The sequence below is a fragment of the Neoarius graeffei genome, chromosome 7, assembly GCF_027579695.1.
Source record: "Neoarius graeffei isolate fNeoGra1 chromosome 7, fNeoGra1.pri, whole genome shotgun sequence".
In the NCBI taxonomy this organism is placed as follows: domain Eukaryota; kingdom Metazoa; phylum Chordata; class Actinopteri; order Siluriformes; family Ariidae; genus Neoarius; species Neoarius graeffei.
Genome location: NC_083575.1, coordinates 56,723,162 through 56,744,166, shown reverse-complemented (window position 1 = coordinate 56,744,166; position 21,005 = coordinate 56,723,162). Strand labels below are relative to the sequence as shown.

The 21,005-nt window shown below is 42.5% G+C and overlaps 1 protein-coding gene across 1 annotated transcript in view; it reads right to left on the bottom strand.

Annotated features, from left to right (window-relative positions):
* The window catches only part of ddx43 (DEAD (Asp-Glu-Ala-Asp) box polypeptide 43), a 37,036-nt gene that overhangs the window by 1,709 nt on the left and 14,322 nt on the right, over positions 1–21,005 (bottom strand). Inside the window, exons 6-13 of the mRNA XM_060924764.1 lie at positions 19,581–19,662; positions 18,703–18,859; positions 14,815–14,933; positions 14,530–14,640; positions 4,142–4,283; positions 3,893–3,993; positions 3,598–3,685; positions 1,753–1,880 (exon numbers count right to left, since the gene is read on the bottom strand). Coding sequence (XP_060780747.1) covers positions 1,753–1,880; positions 3,598–3,685; positions 3,893–3,993; positions 4,142–4,283; positions 14,530–14,640; positions 14,815–14,933; positions 18,703–18,859; positions 19,581–19,662 — 928 coding nt within the window. The remainder of the gene's footprint in view (positions 1–1,752; positions 1,881–3,597; positions 3,686–3,892; positions 3,994–4,141; positions 4,284–14,529; positions 14,641–14,814; positions 14,934–18,702; positions 18,860–19,580; positions 19,663–21,005) is intronic.

Below are 21,005 nucleotides of genomic sequence, written 5' to 3'. Positions count from 1 at the left end.
TTATGGCCTATAGCCGGGGGGGGGGGGGGGGGGAACAAAAACACCCACACAACATCCACCCCACCCCACAAAATAGAGCATTTCATTTTGAGTTTGGAGTAAAACAGGTTAAATACCATGCATCTCTCAGTCTAGTTCAGTACACACAACCACAATCATGGGGAAGACTGCTAACTTGACAGTTGTCCAGGAGATAACCATCAATACCCTCCTTGTGGAGGGTGGGCCACAGGTGGTCAGCGCTGAAAAGGCTGGCTGGAAAAGGTGCACAAATAACCAGGATGACCACAGCCTTGAGAGGATTATCAAGAAAAGTCAATTCAAGAACTTGGGAGAGCTTCACAAGGAGTGGACTGAGACTGGTGCCGACGCATCAAGAGCCACCATGCAAAGATGTTTTCAGGAAACGGGCTACAACTGTTGCATTCCTAATATCAAGCCGCTCCTGAACCAGAGACAACGTCAGAAGAGTTTTACCTGGGCTAAGGAGAGAAAGAACTGGACTGTTGCTCAGTGGTCCAAAGTCCACTTTTCAGGTAAAAGTAAATTTTGCATTTCATTTGGAAAGTTATGGTCCTAGAGTCTGGAGGAAGAGTGGAGAAGCACAGAATCCAAGGTGTTTGAAGTCCAGTGTGAAGTCTCCACACAGTCTGTGATGATTTGGGGTGCCATGTCATCTGCTGGTGTTGGTCCACCATGTTTTGTCAATTCCAAAGTCAACACAGCAGTCTACCAGGAGATTTTAGTGCACTTCATGCTTCCATCTGCTGACAAGCTTTTTATGGAGATGTCAATTTCCTTCTCCAGCAGGACTTAGCACCTGCCTACAGTGCCAAAACTACTACCAAATGGTTTGCTGACCATGATATTACTGTGCTTGATTGGTCAGCCAACTCGCTTGACCTGAACCCCATGGAGAACCTATGGGGTATTGTCAAGAGGAAGATGAGAAACACCCAACCCAAAAATACAGACGAGCTGAAGGCCGCCATCAAAGCAACCCAGGCTTCAATAACACCTCAGCAGTGCCACAGGCTGATTGCCTCCATGCCATGCCGCACTGATACAGTAATTCATGGTAAAGGAGCCCCAAGCAAGTATTGAGTGTATAAATGAACATTCTTTTCAGAAGTTGGACATTTCTGTATTGTCAATCCTTTTTTGACTGATTTTAGGAAATATTCTAATAATGCGATCTACTGGATTTCTGATTGTCATGAGCTATAAGCCATAATCAAAATTAAAACAAAAAAAGGCTTAAAATATTTCATTTCACGTGTAATGAATATAGAAAAAAGTTTACCTTTTTGAATAAAAATTACAAAACTTTTCATGATATTCTAATTGTTTGAGACGCACTAGTATAGACACAAAGTCAGCATTGCATATTAGGGCATGTTGCAAGACAATACATTAATTCTCCTGTGCACTTTCTTCAATGCACAAGGAAAACAAGTAGTTTCACTTGGCACAATATTCATTCAAACGGCTTGACAGTAAATGAGATTGAGAGGAAATGGGAGGGAATTTATTTAAAATGAAAGTTAGGCATGGTATCGTACGGGTGCTTTTTTTAAAAAAAAAAGTGGGCGTCGCTTGGAAAATGCTGAGATGGCCGTTTAGCAACAATAACTGTGTGTTCTCTCACGTCCCTTATAACTGAAAGCACTGAATATCGCCTCAGGACAATACCAAACTTGGGAAAGTTTGACTCAATAAACCATTATACCTCAATTCTAATTGGAAACTTACACAATCTTTTTTCCAACAAATATTAACACTTTATCCTCAGGCTCCATATTGTGGATAAAGTCAAAGATATATGCCTTCTTCTCCTCCTCATGCACAACCAAAACTGTCTGTTGCACCGTGTCCACAGCCTAAAAGAGAACACGGCAGATTTGTAAATTGGGGGAATTCAGTGGGGGAGCTTTCATACTTACCAAGAAATGTTTTGAAACCACCAAAAAAAAAACCCCTCTACGAGATTTCTACTAACTACACCCTTATGTATTCCTTGCCATCAATTTAATTGACCTATTCTTTTTAAAACCACCGTTTATTTAAGCCCAAATTACATGGAATTATAACAAAGCACTTTTTGTGAAGGCTTGCTAGTTCCTTTAATCTTCCCATGTTTTACTGCTGAGGCCAACAACTACAAACTACAGGAGCCAGATAATAATCATCCTGTAGAGTGCAATTAACTTGAAATGGCATGGATAAGCACTACTGAGCTATTGAGCGGAACCTCCAGAGGAGTAGCAAATTATGAATCAATAAATAAATAAATTAAATCTCAATAAATGAGTAGAGAAATATCAACGCAGATGCTTCCAGGTAGCCATCAGCATAAAATAATTAACTCCCATACATGCTCTGTGGTATATATAAAAATGCTGAACAGGCTCAGTTGTCCTCAATTTTAGATCAAGATGGCAAGGCGGGTAGAAGAGAAAAAAGAAGGGGGGGGGAACCCTACGGCTACGTTTACATTAGACCGTATCTGTCTCGTTTTCTTCGCGGATGCACTGTCCGTTTACATTAAACCGCCTGGAAACGCCGGGAAACGGGAATCCGCCAGCGTCCACGTATTCAATCCAGATCGTGTCTGGTCCGGTGCTGTGTAAACATTCAGAATACGTGGATACGCGGTGCTGAGCTCTAGCTGGCGTCTCATTGGACAACGTCACTGTGACATCCACCTTCCTGATTCGCTGGCATTGGTCATGTGACGCGACTGCTGAAAAACGGCGCGGACTTCCGCCTTGTATCACCTTTCATTAAAGAGTATAAAAGTATGAAAATACTGCAAATACTGATGCAAATACTGCCCATTGTGTAGTTATGATTGTCTTTAGGCTTGCCATCCTTCCACTTGCAAGTGGTAAGTGATATGCGCTGGGATCTCACACACAGCGGCTCAGTCCCGAATCACTGCTCGTGCGCTATACTCGCGCGCTGTGTGAGCTGCGCAGAGCCGGAGTGCGCACCCTCCAGAGGGCACTCGCTGTTCAGGGTGGAGCGATTTGGAGCGCAGGATGCCTGCGGAGCCGAGCGTATCTGTGTATTGGCGTTGCTGTGCACGCGAATCGTGTATTGGTGTTGCTGTGTGCACACTAATCGTTTTAAAAACGTTAATCTGATGATCCGCTGATACGGTCTAATGTAAACATGGGCTAAGTGGCTTTGAAGGAGGGTTCATTATTGAGGGACAGACAGCAGGAGCTTCAGTAACAGACTGCTCAACTGGCTTTGTTTCAATAGCATGTAGGTAAACACTGCAAAGGTTACACATTTAGGTCAACCACATTTGACTAACAGCAATAAAAAGACATAAAATAAAAAGTAGTATTACATTTGTTAATACATGTTTCCACTGTAGTACGTTGTAATCGGTGTCTGAAATCTGAGATTATCCTGTGCCAATTAGTTCTTAGTAAGAATAAGCTCATTAAAATTGTAATCATGTACGACAGTGCCTGTACACATCCAAATTTATGCCTGTAATCTTGCTAAAATTAACTAGAAGTATTTTCTTGAAAACAACTGTGCAACTATCCAAGTTCAGGTGTAAAACAATAAATGCTCACTTACTGCTAGGTCTAGGGTGCCCACATACACCATCATAGGGTCTTTCAAGTAGGACTTGGCCAAACGTCTCACACCTGTTGGCCAAGTGGCACTAGATTGATGCAACAAAGTTAAACAATTGATGTTTAATGCGGTTAACTAAAAACAGTCCAGAGATCTGACCATGGCAAAATGTTAAAACCAAAATGAATGACTAATGTAACTTTAAACAACGAAATATCTATAGTCATAATATCTATCTCCTTGGACAAATAGATCCCTCATATTAAACATGAGAAACTGATGACTAGCCTCTGACCTGGTCATAACAGTTTGTCGGTCAGGCCGAATGTCCAGAATGATTTTCATGATTTGAGGCTCAAAGCCCATGTCCAACATTCGATCTGCCTCGTCCAATACCTGTTATCAAACACACACAAAAACAAAATCCATGGCACAGAGGCTTTGAGAGCAGACACATGAAAAACAGAGCAGATATTGGCACTGCATAATAGAGTTACTGCTCCTCCCTTTCCAACATGCTCGACGTGGTGCATGACATACATACCAAGTAAGTGATGGAACGTAGGCTTATTAGCTCATTCATTTGCAAATCATTCAGTCGTCCTGGTGTGGCAATCACAATATCAATACCGCTGTTAACCCTCTTGATTTGGGCTCGTCTGTCACCTCCACCATAAACACAGATACTGGGGGGCCAAGAGATGTTAAGCATGTTAACTTTTCACAATTGAAAAGACCTATGGACCCTTTTCACGTGACGTCACGACAAACACGGCCGCCATTTTGGACATGTACTCCCAGTAGTTTACCACAGCCAACATTGAGGAACGGCAGCAAAGAAAGTTTTTACTTTCAGCAAGACTTCCATCATGCCACTATATTGTTGTGCACCTGGATGTAGTAACCATCAACAAACAAGGCAAGGTTTATCATTTTATCGGATCCCGACGGAGAAGATGGATAGCGGCCATTAACAGATTGGCAGCCCTCGGCATACCAACGCTTGTGCAGTGACCACTTTGTTGGAGGTAAGACGAATAAAATTAGCCAGAAAAGGCATTACATTGCTGTTAACATTGTGGCGGCAAATGTGTAACCAAATAGGCTAAAATAACCCATTGTAACCTCTTTGTTCTTCTGTAGTAGCTATTGTTGACTAGCTAATGTCAACAACATAGTAGCTAGTATGTTACTGTAGCAATGTTTACGTTCAGTCATTTAGATGACTGTTAAAACCTTTCAGTCTTAAGTTTTTCCTTTACTGTATTTACTAGTTTACTGTAATTATGATCCGGCAGCTATTTACACCGGATCCAGTATAAATAGCTGCCGGAGCCAACGTCCGAGGTTCCGGAGCGCGCTCCGGCTTGCTCTCCCTCAAATTAAGCAGCGCGTGCCGGCTTGCTCCCCCTCAAATTAAGCAGCGCGCGCCGGCTTGCTCCCGGAGTGCTCCGGCCGAGGTTACCCTCAAATTAAGCAGCGCGCGCTGGCTTGCTCCTGGAGTGCTCCGGTCGAGGTTCCCCTCAAATTAAGCAGCGCGCTCCGGCTTGCTCCGGGGCAAGCCGGAGCGCGCTCCGTAACCTCGGCCGGAGCACTCCTGGAGCAAGCCGGAGCGCGCTCCGGAACCTCGGACATTGGCGTGTATGTGTATGGCGATGGGTTTTTAATGACATAGGTATACAGATCATGTGGGCCGAAGTCAGGTAAAGACGAGGGCTTCGTGTACTTCCGTACGTCAGTGAACAATCCTGGTGGAAGCAGGTAAACGTCGTTCTCTAAGCCTGCTAACCTCAATTTTTGCAAATACCTCTCCCTCTGCTCACCCTGTAAATGCCCTACGTCGCTGGGTAGTGAAGGTGTTTTCTGCATCTCGCTCCTTTTTCTTTTATGTTTTTCGTTTGTCGCCTTCCTCGCATTAAAACTGATTCGAGCCGAAGTCCACTACATGTCCAAAATGGCGGTCGCGTTTACGAAGGTCACGTGACTGAAAAGGGTCTATACTCTATGATGATCTAACATGACTTACAATAAAAGCATGTAATCCCCCCCCATACTGTTCATGGGTAGAGCAGAGGGGGTAATATAGGACACATGAATATTCCATTGTGCTGCCCAGTCCCATGTTTTGGTTGCTTGAAAGCTGGTTAGGCTTTATTAAAAATTAATTAAGGGGGGGCAGCTAATGTAACAGTGTCAAAGACATGTACAAATATACACAAAGAGAAACGAATGCATAGGATTATTATCCTCTTCAAGAAAAGTTTCTATCACATCATGTTTGTGTCCTCAACAAGAATTCAGCAAGTCTTTAGCCAATATTTCAGCTAAGAGATGTGGTGCCCTGTCTTGGATCGCTGATAAAACTAAATTATTTGAGTATGACTAGTGTTTTAATTTTCTCTATACACAGTATGAGTCAAAGTCTGGACACCCGTACTCATTCATATGAGTCTGTATTTTGACTATTTTCTATATTGTAGAACAATACTGGGGCGGCACGGTGGTGTAGTGGTTAGCGCTGTCGCCTCACAGCAAGAAAGTCCGGGTTCGAGCCCCGTGGCCAACGAGGGCCTTTCTGTGTGGAGTTTGCATGTTCTCCCCATGTCCGCGTGGGTTTCCCCCACAGTCCAAAGACATGCAGGTTAGGTTAACTGGTGACTCTAAATTGACCGTAGGTGTGAATGTGAGTGTGAATGGTTGTCTGTGTCTATTGCTGCTTTTCCACTACCAACGCGGCCGAGTTGGGCTGAGCCGTGCCGTGCTGAGTTGGGCTGTTGGAGTTGCATTTCGACTACAACCGTGCTGAACCGTGCTGGCTGGAAGTGGGTGGACACATTGGGTGGAGTTAGCGAAAGTGGGTGGACATCATGTGATGTCGTTAGGCGGTGCAAACAGTGACATCAGTGACCTTTTAAGCGGTAGTCTCACGACCCAGATAGTAAACAATAAACATGGAGGACATGGAGTCGTTAGTGTTGCTGGTCTTGGTGCTGTGGCTTGTTGTCACCGACAACGCCAACAGATACTGGCAAGAGCGTATAGATGAGGCGAGGCGCATAAGGCTTCAGAAATTCTCGTAATTCGTAATTCTTCTTCTTCCGGGTTTACAGATCCCAGCGTGCTCGCGGGGGCGTGTGTGGTGTAGGTATCATGCCGCCATTTTGTCTCTTTAAGAAACTACATTTCCCATCAGCCTACTTCCGCGTTGACCTACGTCACGCCGGGGCGGGATCATCTACGTCATCATACAAGGAAGCATAAAACAATGGGACAACGCTTCCATCTTTGTCTCTCGCGTCCGGATTCCGATGAGTCTAGACGCATAAAGAGACGCTCTCAAACCCGAAGACACTTCTTTCTTGCGAGATTCACCATCCAGCGCGTTCTGTGCCTAACCACTGGCCAAGAGACTTTTCCTCACGAACGCTGAGGTTCGGACCAAGAATCCTCTGCTTTCCACGGGAACCACCCAAGTGCTCCGCTGGACCCGAAAGTTTTCTACGCCTCCATCACGAGCGGCTCACGTGCTCCCACGGCGAGGCCCGAAACTACACCGGCGAATAGTTCTTCATATCTTGCTAAAGGCAGGATTAAGTAAGATTTTGGCATTTGGGCATAATTAAGATAGTCTTAGGAATTTGCTTTTATTGAAATAGTGTGAATTTAAACCCAGGTTTATTGTTACACTGTTAAACACGCAACGTGTTGATTTATTTTGGTTCTATGTTCTCTCAATTGTTTAATAGATAGGCTGGCATGCTCCTTCTCCCTCTCTTATTCTGACTAACACTAATTTCCTTATCATACATTTTGACCTTATCAAGGTTTCAGTGAGTTTGGTAATGTTATGAGTGTGGAATCTTTTTGTTAGTTACTGAGAAAACACGTGCTCAACAGGCCTGATACACTTTAGACAACTTCCCTTTGTCTTTAGCAACACGTGCTCAGTAGGCCTCACCAGGCCTAACAAACACACTTTAGCTAGGCCATAGGGCCTTTCACAAACACACACTAGCAACACAAGGCTAATCTAGGCCTCCACCACATGTAGTTAGCTACACAAGGCTAAACACATGGTCAAGTCCTTCTCTCTCTCTCACACACACACACACAAGCACACATTAGCAACAGAGCTAATCCTTTGTTCTACTTGGATAACATTCCTTTGTTTTAGCTAGCAACAAGCTAGGCCATACACACACACACACACCACACATGTATATACACACACACACACCTCACTGCTTGTATATATTGATTTATTATTTTTATCTTTGTTATAATAAATTCATTTATTAAACAAACTGTGTTTATTTGTGTGAACGATATATGAAGTCCCCAATCTTCTCAAAGAATTCAAAAGGTGCATATAAGTTATGTAATATGGTAAGTGATCGTAATAATTTGGAAATGTACCATAATTTAGCTGTTTGGTAATTTATTATTAAGCACCAGGATTAATGGTATGATTCACTAAACGATTCATTGAACGATTCACTAAATGATTCACTGAATGACACTGATTCTATGGTATGATTCAATTCAAAGGAGTCAAAGTAAACGATTCAATGGGATTGATTCATTTTAATTATTAACCTTCAAAATTTAATGAGACTGATTTAATGAGATTGATCACTTAATTTCAATTATTAACTGATTGCACCCACAGTGGGCATGTGAGGACACTCCTCCTCACCAATCAGTGCACAGGGGAGTGTCTCCTCACGCCCCTAGCCCCACTCGGCTCGGTTTGGCTTGCTTCAGCCCCACTCCAAAACCGTGCGAGTTTTGGGAGCGGAGTAGGGCTGAAGCGAGCTGAGTCGTGCTGTTCTGAGGTAGTCGAAACGCGAGCCGTGTCGGGCTGAAGTGAGCTGAAGCGAGCTGAAAAAGGGTAGTGGAAAAGGGCCATAAGTGTCAGCCCTGTGATGACCTGGCGACTTGTCCAGGGTGTACCCCGCCTTTCGCCCGTAGTCAGCTGGGATAGGCTCCAGCTTGCCTGCGACCCTGCAGAACAGGATAAAGCGGCTACAGATAATGAGATGAGATGACGTGGTTTAAAAAAAAAAAAAAAAAAAGTGTTCTAAAGAGATGTTTCATATTTTAGATTCTTCAAAGTATCCACCATTTATCTTGACACTTTACACACTATTGGCATTATCTTAACCAGCTTCATGAGGTAGTCACCAGGAGTGCTTTTCTATTAAGAGGTGTGTCTCGTCAAAAAAGTTAATTAGTGCAATTCATTGTCATCTTACTGCATTAAGATCAAACAGTATATTAAAAAAAAAAGCCCCGTAAATAGCCCTATTCCACAATTGTAGTAATCCATCATGTCAACAGCCACTCAAGAGCTGTTGACATTGTGTGTCATTACTTTAAGACACTATGTCTTCAAGTAATAATGGCTGTTGTTTCTCAAGTAAAGAGAAGCGACACCCATCATTACTTTAAGACATGAAGTGTCTTAATAAAAGTTAAAACACCCACACTAATAATTGAATTAGAAGGTGTGTCCAAACCTTTGGTACTGCATGTTTAACTGGAAGGTGACGGTATATCATAAGGAGTTCCATGACAACTTCATGCTTGACATTGTTATTGCTTTCAGATACCTGTACATTCCTAATTCTGAATGACTTCCTGCATACCAAATAATCCACCTAGTAAAACCTGACAGCCACATCATGCCTTAGACAATGCAACTATTGTCTAAGGCTACATCCACACGACAACAGCAACGAGATGTTATTTAAAAATATATCGCGTCCAAATGGGCAACAATCAGTAAAATATCAGGTCCATATGGCAACGCAACGCTTGCTGAAAACGATGCAATACACATGCCACACCTCTAGGGGCGCTGTAAGACGGTCCCTTCGGAGACACCAGAACAATAGAAGTAAGGACGCATGCGCATAAACTATTATGCGCGAGACTTCATATTAGCCACAAAGTCAGGAAAATCTGTCTGTAAAATTACATTATAATGACCAAATACAATGAAAAGTATTTTTCCAGTCTCACCTGTGAAAGGTAATCCCATGTGATCTCGTTTGGACGGCAAACCTGTTGGTACAGTTAAACGCAGCTAATCTTTATTCTCCGCTTTGACCTCTCCAAAATGGCGGCGAGGATGACATGATTCTACGCGGAAGGCGGAGTCTTTAATGGTCTGGAATAAATTGAATGCTACACGTTGATGGATTAATTTGTTGTTTCTTACCTGTGAAAGGTAATCCCATATGATCTCGTTTGGACGGTAAACCTGTTGGTACAGTTAAACGCAGCACATGAATCTTTATTCTCCGCTTTGACCTATCCAATATGGCGACGAGGATGACGTATGATTCTACGCGGAAGGCGGCGTCTTTAATGGTCCGGAATAAATTGAATGATACACGTTGATGGATTAATTTCTTCTACGCCCTTTTTGAGGAATGTATTGTAGGACTTAAACCCACATCTGAAGAGGTGAGATCGCTCCTTTTTTTTTTTCCCTATTTTTGCTGGCGGGATTGACTCTGCCCTAAGGGCAGTGTCTCTCTCTCTCTCTCTCACTTTGCACCATTACACAATAAATATTCACAGTGAAAATATTTTGTAAGCGCGTTTCATGAACCATGTTATAGGATTTGTTGACAACTCGCATCGAGTTCGTTACACTTCTACCCGGCGTGAAGCACTCACAGTCATGTGGTTGTGACGTCATCGTAAACAAATCCGTTCTACTCATCCAGACGACTTCACAACGGCAACGTTGCCAGATCTTTCCACTCTGGAACCCGTTCTCAAAAAGACTGCGTTTTGGGCACCCAAAACGCCGGTGTCGTGTGGACGCCAGGCCTAAACGATAAGCAATTGTATCGGAGTCACCTGAATCCGTTGCCGTGTGGACAGGGCCTAAGGCATGATGTGACTGTCAGCGCCACTTTTTGGTGTGAAACATCAGGAAGTTTAAAATATGCATACCAAATATAAAACATTTGCACTACCAAAATCAACAAGGAGCAGCAGTTTTGTCCAACCCTGCTGCGGCCCTGTCCACATGGCAACGGATTCAGGTGACTCCGATACAATTGCTTATCGTTTAGGCCTGGCGTCCACACGGCACCGGCGTTTTGGGTGCCCAAAACGCAATCTTTTTGAGAACGGTTTCCAGAATGGAAAGATCTGGCAACGTTGCCGTTGTGAAGTCGTCTGGATGAGTAGAACGGATTTGTTTACGATGACGTCACAACCACATGACTGTGAGTGCTTCATGCCGGGTAGAAGTGTAACGAACTCGATGCGAGGTTGTCAACAAATCCTATAACTTGGTTCATGAAACGCGCTTACAAAATATTTTCACTGTGAATATTTATTGTGTAATGGTGCAAAGTGAGAGAGAGAGACTCTGCCCTTAGGGCAGAGTCAATCCCGCCAGCAAAAATAGGGAAAAAAGGAGCGATCTCACCTCTTCAGATGTTGGTTTAAGTCCGACAATACATTCCTCAAAAAGGGCGTAGAAGAGCAAATTAATCCATCAACGTGTAGCATTCAATTTATTCCGGACCATTAAAGACTCCGCCTTCCGCGTAGAATCATACATCATCCTTGCAGCCATATTGGATAGGTCAAAGAGGAGAATAAAGATTCCTGTGCTACGTTTAACTGTACCAACAGGTTTACTGTCCAAACGAGATCACATGGGATTACCTTTCACAGGTGAGAAACAACAAATTAATCCATCAACGTGTAGCATTCAATTTATTCCGGACCATTAAAGACGCCGCCTTCCGCGTAGAATCATACGTCATCCTCTCCGCCATATTGGATAGGTCAAAGCGGAGAATAAAGATTAGCTGCGTTTAACTGTACCAACAGGTTTGCCGTCCAAACGAGATCACATGGGATTACCTTTCACAGGCGAGACTGGAAAAATACTTTTCATTGTATTTGGTCATTATAATGTAATTTTACGAACAGATTTTCCTGACTTTGTGGCTAATATGAAGTCTCGCGCATAATAGTTTATGCGCATGCGTCCTTACTACTTCTATTGTTCTGGTGTCTCCGAAGGGACCGTCTTACAGCGCCCCTAGAGGTGTGGCATGTGTATTGCATCGTTTTCAGCAAGCGTTGTGTTGCCATATGGACCTGATATTTTACTGATCGTTGCCCATTTGAACGCGATATATTTTTAAATAACATCTCGTTGCCGTTGTCGTGTGGATGTAGCCTATGTCTTCAAGTAATAATGGCTGTCGTTTCTCAAGTAAAGAAAAGCGACATCCATCATTACTTTAAGACATGAAGCGTCTTAATAAAAGTTAAAACACCCACACTAATAATTGAATTAGAAGATGTGTGTAAACCTTTGGTACTGCATGTTTAACTGGAAGGTGACGGTATATCATAAGGAGTTCCATGACAACTTCATGCTTGACATTGTTATTGCTTTCAGATACCTGTACATTCCTAATTCTGAATGACTTCCTGCATACCAAATAATCCACCTAGTAAAACCTGACAGACAGCCACATCATGCCTTAGACAATGCAACTATTGACTAAGGCATGATGTGACTGTCAGCGCCACTTTTTGGTGTGAAACATCAGGAAGTTTAAAATATACATACCAAATATAAAACATTTGCACTACCAAAATCAACAAGGAGCAGCAGTTTTGTCCAACCCTGCTGCAGGCTACGCAACATAATAACTATCAAAATCATCATCTTTTGGCTGCTCCGGATTAGGGGTCGCCACAGTGGATCTTTCATCTCCATTGCTCCCTGTCTTCTGCATCCTTCTCTACCACCTTCATGTCCTCTCTCACCACATCCATGTATCTCCTCTTTGGCCTTCCTCGTTTTCGTGTGCCTGGCAGCTCCATCCTCAACATTCTCCTTCCAACATGCTCTGCATCTCTTCTCAGGATGTGCCCATACCATCTCAGTCTCATCTCTCTTAGCTTAATTCCCAAGCTCTCCACATGTGCTGTCCCTCTGATGTGCTCATGCCTTATCCTTTCTAACCATGTCACTCCCATCGCAAACCTTAACATCCTCAACTCCGCCACCTCTAACTTTACCTCCTGTCTCTTCGTTAAGGGTACGGTCTCCAATCCATACATCACAGCTGGTCTCACTACCGTCTTATACATCTTACCTTTCACTTTTGCTGGGACTTTCCTATCACAAATGACTCCCGAAATCCTTCTCCAACTGCTCCACCCTGCCTGCACTCTCTTTCTCACCTCACTATCGCAGCCACCATTTTCCTGCACAGTTGACCCCAGGCACTTGAATTCACCAACTTTCTTTACGTCTACTCCTTGCATCTTCACGACACTCTCATCCCCATTCTCATTGATGCACATGTATTCTGTTTTGCTACTGCTCACCTTCATTCCTCTTCATTCCAATGCATACCTCCATCTCTCCAAACCCAACTCAACCTCCTTTCTACTTTCACCACATATCACAAGATCATCCATGAACATCATATTCCATGGTGACTCTTGCCTCACTTCGTCCATCAAGCTATCCATCACTATGGCAAACAAGAAAGGACTCAAAGCAGATCCTTGATGAAGTCCCACTTTCACCTTGAACCATTCAGTCGTTCCAGCTGCACACCTCACTGCTGTTTCACTGTTCTCTCATACATGTCTTGCACCACTCTAGTATACTTCTCATTCACTCCACACTTTCTCATACAATACCATAACTCATCTCTCTACCGTATGCCTTCTCCAGGTCTACAAACACACAATGTAGCTTTCTCTGGCCTTCCCTGTACTTCTCCATTAACGTTCTTAAAGCAAAAATTGCATATGACGTGCTCTTCCTTGGCATAAACCTGTACTGCTGTTCACAGATTGCTACCGCTCTTCTCAATCTCACTTCCAATACCCTTTCCCATAGCTTCATGGTGTGGCTCATCAATTTTATCCCTCTGTAATTACTGCAGCTCTGTACTGTACATCTCCCTTATTCTTGTATATTGGGACTAGCACACTCTTTCCCCGTTCATTTGGCATTTTCTCATTCTCTAGGATCTTATTAAATAATCTCGTTAGGAACTCCACAGCCGTCTCACCCAAACATCTCCAAGCCTCAATCGGGATACTATCCGGTCCGACTGCTTTCCCAGCCTTCATTCTTTTCATGTCTGCCCTCACCTCATCCTTACTAACCAACTCTGCTTCCTGATTTGCTGTCTCCAACAAATCGGACCTTTTCTCTCTTGTATTCTCCTCATTTAATAAATCCTCAAAGTACTCTTTCCACCTTCTTAATACCACACTCTTTGCTTGTCAGCACATTTCCATTTACATATTCCATCACTCTTACCTGCGGTACATCCCTCATTTCCCTGCCTAGCTAGTCTGTACAGGTCTCTCTCTCCTTCTTTGGTCTCCAGTCTTTCGTACAACTCCTGGTACGCATCTGCTTTCGCTACCGCTCTTTTTGCCTTCTGTCTCGTCTCCCTGTATAACCGCCTGCTTTCCTCGCCTCTCTGATCATCCCAATTCTTCTTTGCTAGCCTCTTCTCATTTATAATTTCCTGCACTTCTTTGTTCCACCACCACGTCTCCTTATCTTCCTTCCTCATTCCCGATGACCACCCTAGCACTTTCCTTGCTGCCTCTCTTACTAGTATAGCAGTAGTATCCCAATCTTCTGGCAGACTTCCATTACCACTCAATGCTCGTCTCATTTCTTCCCTAAACTCCTTCTGATGTTCAACCTCTTAGTTTCCACCACTTAATCTTCGAGAATAACTATCAAAATAACTGGGCTAAAAAAGTAACATGCACTATTAACTATTTCTATGAAATCCAACATCCATGACAGAAAATAGTTGGTCATCCAAGTCAATGAATTACATAATTTAAGTTATATACCATTTTTGTACAAATATTTCAGGGCATCCATAAAAGCAATACCTTTTAAAGCCTTTGTAACTGTATTTGTTGCACTCTGCTTCTATCTGGAGTGCCAGTTCACGAGTGGGAGTCAAAACCAGCATTCCAGGGCCACTTCGCTTGTCTCTGGGTCTGAAAGAGCAACAAGGCAAAAAAGTTTTTACATAACCCATTCCTCACATGCACAGGCTACACACAAATTAAAACCCACATCTATTAAAAAAAGGCAGTATAGTCACTTGCAGTTGGACTATAAAGGCATTTCATGTGTAGAAAGATGACAAACATAAGCGTGGGTGTCCTTACACAGGCTGCTGGTCCATGTGAATGAACCCGGGAAGAAGATAAGCAAGGGTCTTCCCAGTGCCAGTCTGCGCAATGCCAATCAAATCCAGGCCACTCAGAACTATGGGCCAAGCCTGAGACTGTAGCAGACAGTAAAGATAAAAGAAGGGGGACACACGCTCAGAAGAAAAACTAAATGTTAACAAGTCAAATCCATCCAGATTCACAAAATTATCACAGGAAAAAGCACAGAGAACACAAGTCAGAACTGTCTACCATGAAAACTGTTTGATTAGAAATGGAATGCTTCCTGAACTGAGGGCTGTAATAAAACCTTTCAAAAATAAATTGTGCAAGCAAAATACTTGTCGAGTTGGTCCATCGTGGTTAGGTGTTGGTCTTCTGCTGGTCAACCAGCATGGTGTGACTAGAAAACTGGTCTTACTGGTCTTTCCAGAGGTGTTTTTGGTGACTGCTTAGCACTAACTACTTGCGTCATTACATGCTCGTTACTCAAACAATTAAGACAGTTAACCTGTATCTGAAAAGATATTTTAGTGCCTTGTTAAACATGGTTAACAAAATCACAAAGCATAAGTAATCTTTGAGAACCTTCAAATTAAGTACTTTTAATCCCTACTTGAGTGCATGGTTGTGTCCACCTTCCAGAATTTTCTCAGAAATATGGTCACTTGCCACTTCCCATCCATCTTTCCCTTATCACGTGCCAAACCAGCTAGGGTGTAGGCTAGCATAAATTTCCTCGAAGAGACACGAATGTATCTTCTTGAACTGAATCACAGGGCAGTTGAGCACACACACAGGAAAGCGCTATCCCAGTCTGCAAACATGAGCTCAGAGAGGTCCCGGATTACTCAGTGTTGCTCATATTGACAGGGGAGAGAATAACCTCACTCCTCCCACCCACATAGTATGGCCATTTTTGGCCTCTTGGGCTACATCCACACGACAACGGCAACAAGATGTTATTTAAAAATATATCGCGTTCAAATGGGCAACAATCAGTAAAATATCAGGTCCATATGGCAACGCAACGCTTGCTGAAAACGATGCAATACACATGCCACACCTCTAGGGGCGCTGTAAGACGGTCCCTTCGGAGACACCAGAACAATAGAAGTAGTAACGACGCATGTGCATAAACTATTATGCGCGAGACTTCATATTAGCCACAAAGTCAGGAAAATCTGTTTGTAAAATTACATTATGATGACCAAATACAATGAAAAGTATTTTTCCAGTCTCACCTGTGAAAGGTAATCCCATGTGATCTCGTTTGGACAGAAAACCTGTTGGTACAGTTAAACGCAGCTAATCTTTATTCTCCGCTTTGACCTATCCAAAATGGCGGCGAGGATGACGTATGATTCTACGCAGAAGGCGGCGTCTTCAATGGTCCGGAATAAATTGAATGATACACGTTGATAGATTAATTTGTTGTTTCTCACCTGTGAAAGGTAATCCCATATGATCTCGTTTGGACGGTAAACCTGTTGGTACAGTTAAACGCAGCTAATCTTTATTCTCCGCTTTGACCTCTCCAATATGACGGCGAGGATGACGTATGATTCTACGCGGAAGGCGGCGTCTTTAATGGTCCGGAATAAATTGGATTAATTTGCTCCTCTACGCCCTTTTTGAGGAATGTATTGTCGGACTTAAATCAACATCTGAAGAGGTGAGATCGCTCCTTTTTTCCCCTATTTTTGCTGGCGGGATTGCACCATTACACAATAAATATTCACAGTGAAAATATTTTGTAAGCGCGTTTCATGAACCAAATTATAGGATTTGTTGACAACTCGCATCGCAATGAGAAGATCATTGGCACTACTGGTGTTAAGAATCAGACCATTTCATAAATGAATATTTTGCTGTAGAGCTGAAGTGTTTGTACAATTGCATGTTTTTGCTTCACTATTACTGTCACTATTCTGCTTCTTGCATTACTACTGTGAACTAACACTGAACATAATAATAATAATAATATCCAAGCTCGTGTTTCACTCTCACTAGTGCTCTGTAAGGCTTTTTCCTGGTGATATTCGTTACACTTCTACCCGGCGTGAAGCACTCACAGTCATGTGGTTGTGACGTCATCGTAAACAAATCCGTTCTACTCATCCAGACGACTTCACAACGGCAACGTTGCCAGATCTTTCCACTCTGGAACCCGTTCTCAAAAAGATTGCGTTTTGGGCACCCAAAACGCCGGTGCCGTGTGGACGCCAGGCCTAAACGATAAGCAATTGTATCGGAGTCACCTGAATCCGTTGCCGTGTGGACAGGGCCTTGGACTCCTGGCCAGTGATGGCTTTGGCATTATCAAGACTAAATTTGCAATTTCCTGATGGTGGTATGAATACTTTTCTGTTGCGCCACTCTTGGGCCCCAGATCGGCTGATTTTAATGCTTTGTAAAATTAGAACCGCTTGGTACTAGCACTTGTGTTTTGTTCTCCACACACTGCTCTTTATTTAGGTTTCAAAACATGAAGCAATATGAGTGAATTTATTTAGCAGGCAGAAGTCACATGTAAATTAGCTTCAGTATTTACATTTAGCATTGTTATTGCAAACCCCTCATTAGACGTTGAAACGTACACCTCCAGTGTCCACAGAATTTATTGGCCCCAAGCAAAATCATTTCGAAGGCAACCAAATCACACTCAGCAAGCCAAATGTGCTGCTCATATGCAAAATACCCCCGTCTCAACCACTGTATAGAGATCTTGCAGTCACGTGACCGGAAAGTACACAACCGCCATCTTGTCGGTCAAAAACACCGCTGAATACTGCTGCACTCGTGTACAGAATGGATCGATTTCAACCGACGGACTACACGGCTCATTTTTCTAATGAACAGATAACTAGATATATGTCTAAAATAAATGATCTACAGATTTGTGACCCTTATGGCTTACCGGACGGAGTTTTCACGACCGGATTTTGAACTGCCAGTGGAATACCCGGACGTGTATAATTACCTCATTAACTTTCCCTCGCTGTTCAGTGGTGAAGCACTGCGTGCTGATAAATCTCTGGACAGTTATCTCTACAGAAATTCAGGATTTGTCAGCGACTCAGATGTGGCATCTTGTAAACAAGAATCCTCATTGGATGGGTAAGTCACTTAAGTATTGAGTATAGCACTGACCAGCCAATTATAGAATAGAATAAGGTAATTCCAAATCGTCCGTCTTGTTTACATGGATCTGGCGTTGGACAGGTAGAGGCTTGGCAGTGGAGATTTGAGTGGCTGTTTTCTGAGCTTAGTCAACAGGCCGGCTCTGCCTGCAGCCTCGTTTTTGCTCCCAGCGCCGCCTCCTTCGCTTTGCTTCCGATAACAATCCACGGAGACCCCGCTGGTCTCGCTATCTCGTCCGAAATGTTTTTTTTTTCCTCGTCCGGAATGTTGTGCATGCGATAGAAATCGCTACAAACCGTCATTTTCTGCTGGAAACCAATGTCCAGTAAGTCCATACGGTTGTAGTGGATATTGAAGTCCGGTACAGACGAACAACACGCAAAAATACACAAAAAAAACGTGCACAGGTAGGGAGAGCTTGTAGCCGCAGCCTTGTAGTAGAATTGTATATAGTAGGGTTTTCCAGAAGAAAAGGTAGAAGTAAAAGCAGAAGTAGAACCAGAAGTAGAAGTAGAAGGCGGAATATGGCGTTTGACCGACACGATGGCGTCTGTCACAATCTGGATCGGCTGTGACGTCACATGCAAGTGCTCCATATGAGCTGGTTGCTTTGTAAAGCCAAACCAGATTTCCCATACAGCAGAGCGAGTGTTGTTTTACACAGTTTACTCAATTCTCAACTGAGCACCTTGCTCTTTCAGAAATTACCCAAGTTTTGCTGCACGTTTATTCACACAGTACCTGAATAGGAGTTGGCTTTTGAAACCCCACTCTGATTATGTTCTCCATTATTCCAGGATAGCGAGCAAAAGCCTCCTTGAAAGTGTACACAGGATTAGGGATTGCTCTTTTCCCTTCTTCTTTCAGATCATCCACAAAGATATTGTTGTTTTCCTTTCTGTTTGAGAGAGATTAAGAGATGAAATTTACCTAATGTTGAAACATAACTATTTGACTTAGGCTAATAACCACAATAGGTCACATGCATTCACATTCTTTTTAGAACATAAAACATCAGGGTGTAGCCAATCATGAACTGCATTTCTTTGTAGAAGAAATCACACCACCAGGTGTGATTCAGGTTCATGACTGGCTCACAATTTCCTACGCAAAACTGTGACTCAATGTGCTGTGCATATTCACGCATGAGTGCTTTCTCAGACTTATTCAGTTACAGAAATCCCTCCATCAGTTCGGAAAAATCTACAGCATGTTTATATCTTACTACCCTTTAGGGGAATTAGTCTGAATGAGCATATGGCATTTTTTAAAAAGCACAGAACTGAGCTGAGAATCCCGGTGTAAAATTTGAATTAGTATGAAAATGAGAGGCGGGCGTTTTACTTGGCAATAAAAAGACAATTCCTTTAAAATGTAATTTTATGTAAACGTCACACCTACTACCGGAGCACATTTACAGTATTCCTCCTGCTGTTCTGCACTGAATCAGTGAATACATCTACCTACCAGCACCTAAAAGAGGTACGAAATTGGCACAAGTGTTGATCTCAGTCCTCAGAAGAGATTGCTAGACTCAGACATATTTATTCTATTATACACAAAGCTCAACACAGCCTCCTGCTGAAGTGTCTCATACATCACAGCATGCACGCACACACCTCCAGTCTCTGATCTCCTCTACACTGCGCTTGGACACACAGTCTTCCTCAGTGTAGAAATTCTTCTTCAGAGGTGGAAGATCTGAAAGAAGAGTACTCTTAATAGATAGCACATATCAGCAAACTAAACATTATTATGGTTTAATATATAAACATTAGAGCTGAATGGATTATTAAAATAGCCAATGAGGATCTGTATGAATGCACACATCCATACACAAATAAATAAAATTTATATATAAAATGTATTCTATCCACATTCATTGATATGAGCAATCCATGCTGCTGAACCAACCGAGGAAGAAATAAAACTACTCGAAAACACCTCCCCCCAAAATACAAAAAAAAAAAAAAAAATTGATGGTAAGAACTCATCTTTTTTATTTTCAAGAATTATTACCACATTTTTTACAAATTGCTCCTGTCATTTCGCCGGTTTGTTTACATTCTAAGTGGAAACAATTTTGTCAGACGTTTATATAAAAAAGTTTTTATTTATCGAATTTTCTCAAAATCCAGTGATCGTGGATATAATAAAATGGTTATTCCAATCACTCTCATCGTACATGGTTTATAACCAACTCGGCTCTACGCATCTTGTTGGCTATCAGCTCACGTACGACTCGATTTTGTGGAATAATTGTTAATATCACGCACATGTACATACACGCAAAATCCCCCCCCCCAAAAAAATGATATAAAATCATTACAACAATTAAAAAACACATTGTGTGTGGGAGAAATACAACTAGAAACAAGTAAAGCTGATCTACACGACACCCTCTGAATTTGTGCCATCTCTTATATTGGACGGCAGATTTTCCCGAATTACATTCAGTGTGTTGTCTACAAATCCCAATCTATTTTACACACAAAGATCTGAGGAACGTTAAATAGACCCAGCCAGATGTTCACATGGAAACTTTAAAAAGAACAAACTTTTTATTCTGAACAATAAATTTAGAAGTTTGGACAATGTGTACAGCATGTACAGTTAAATTCATAGCAGAGCTCCAGCGCGCAGAGCAAAACTCCATGCTTAAGAGAATATGGTAATGACTCAACCTGACTTTTGATGGCTTGTGTCACCACAGGGAACCTGATCATAACTGTAAGGCATCATCTCAAACATGACCACCGGACAACGAAAGGTCTCTTTATTTACATAAGATAGATGGGTTTTATCCAGTGCTTATTTTTAATTTGCTTTTTAAAAAAATAACATGGGATTATTTACCAACACACTCCTCGATAACTGATTTCAGGCAGTGGCTAAATATATATCAAGTGGTTTACCTAGATCCCAGGAGGAATCAGGTGCGCTCACAATGGAAAATAACATTAAACCACATTCTCTACTGGAAGAATAATAATAAAGTTTGATTCCATCCATGTTATTTATCTAGTTCAAAATCTCACTAAAAG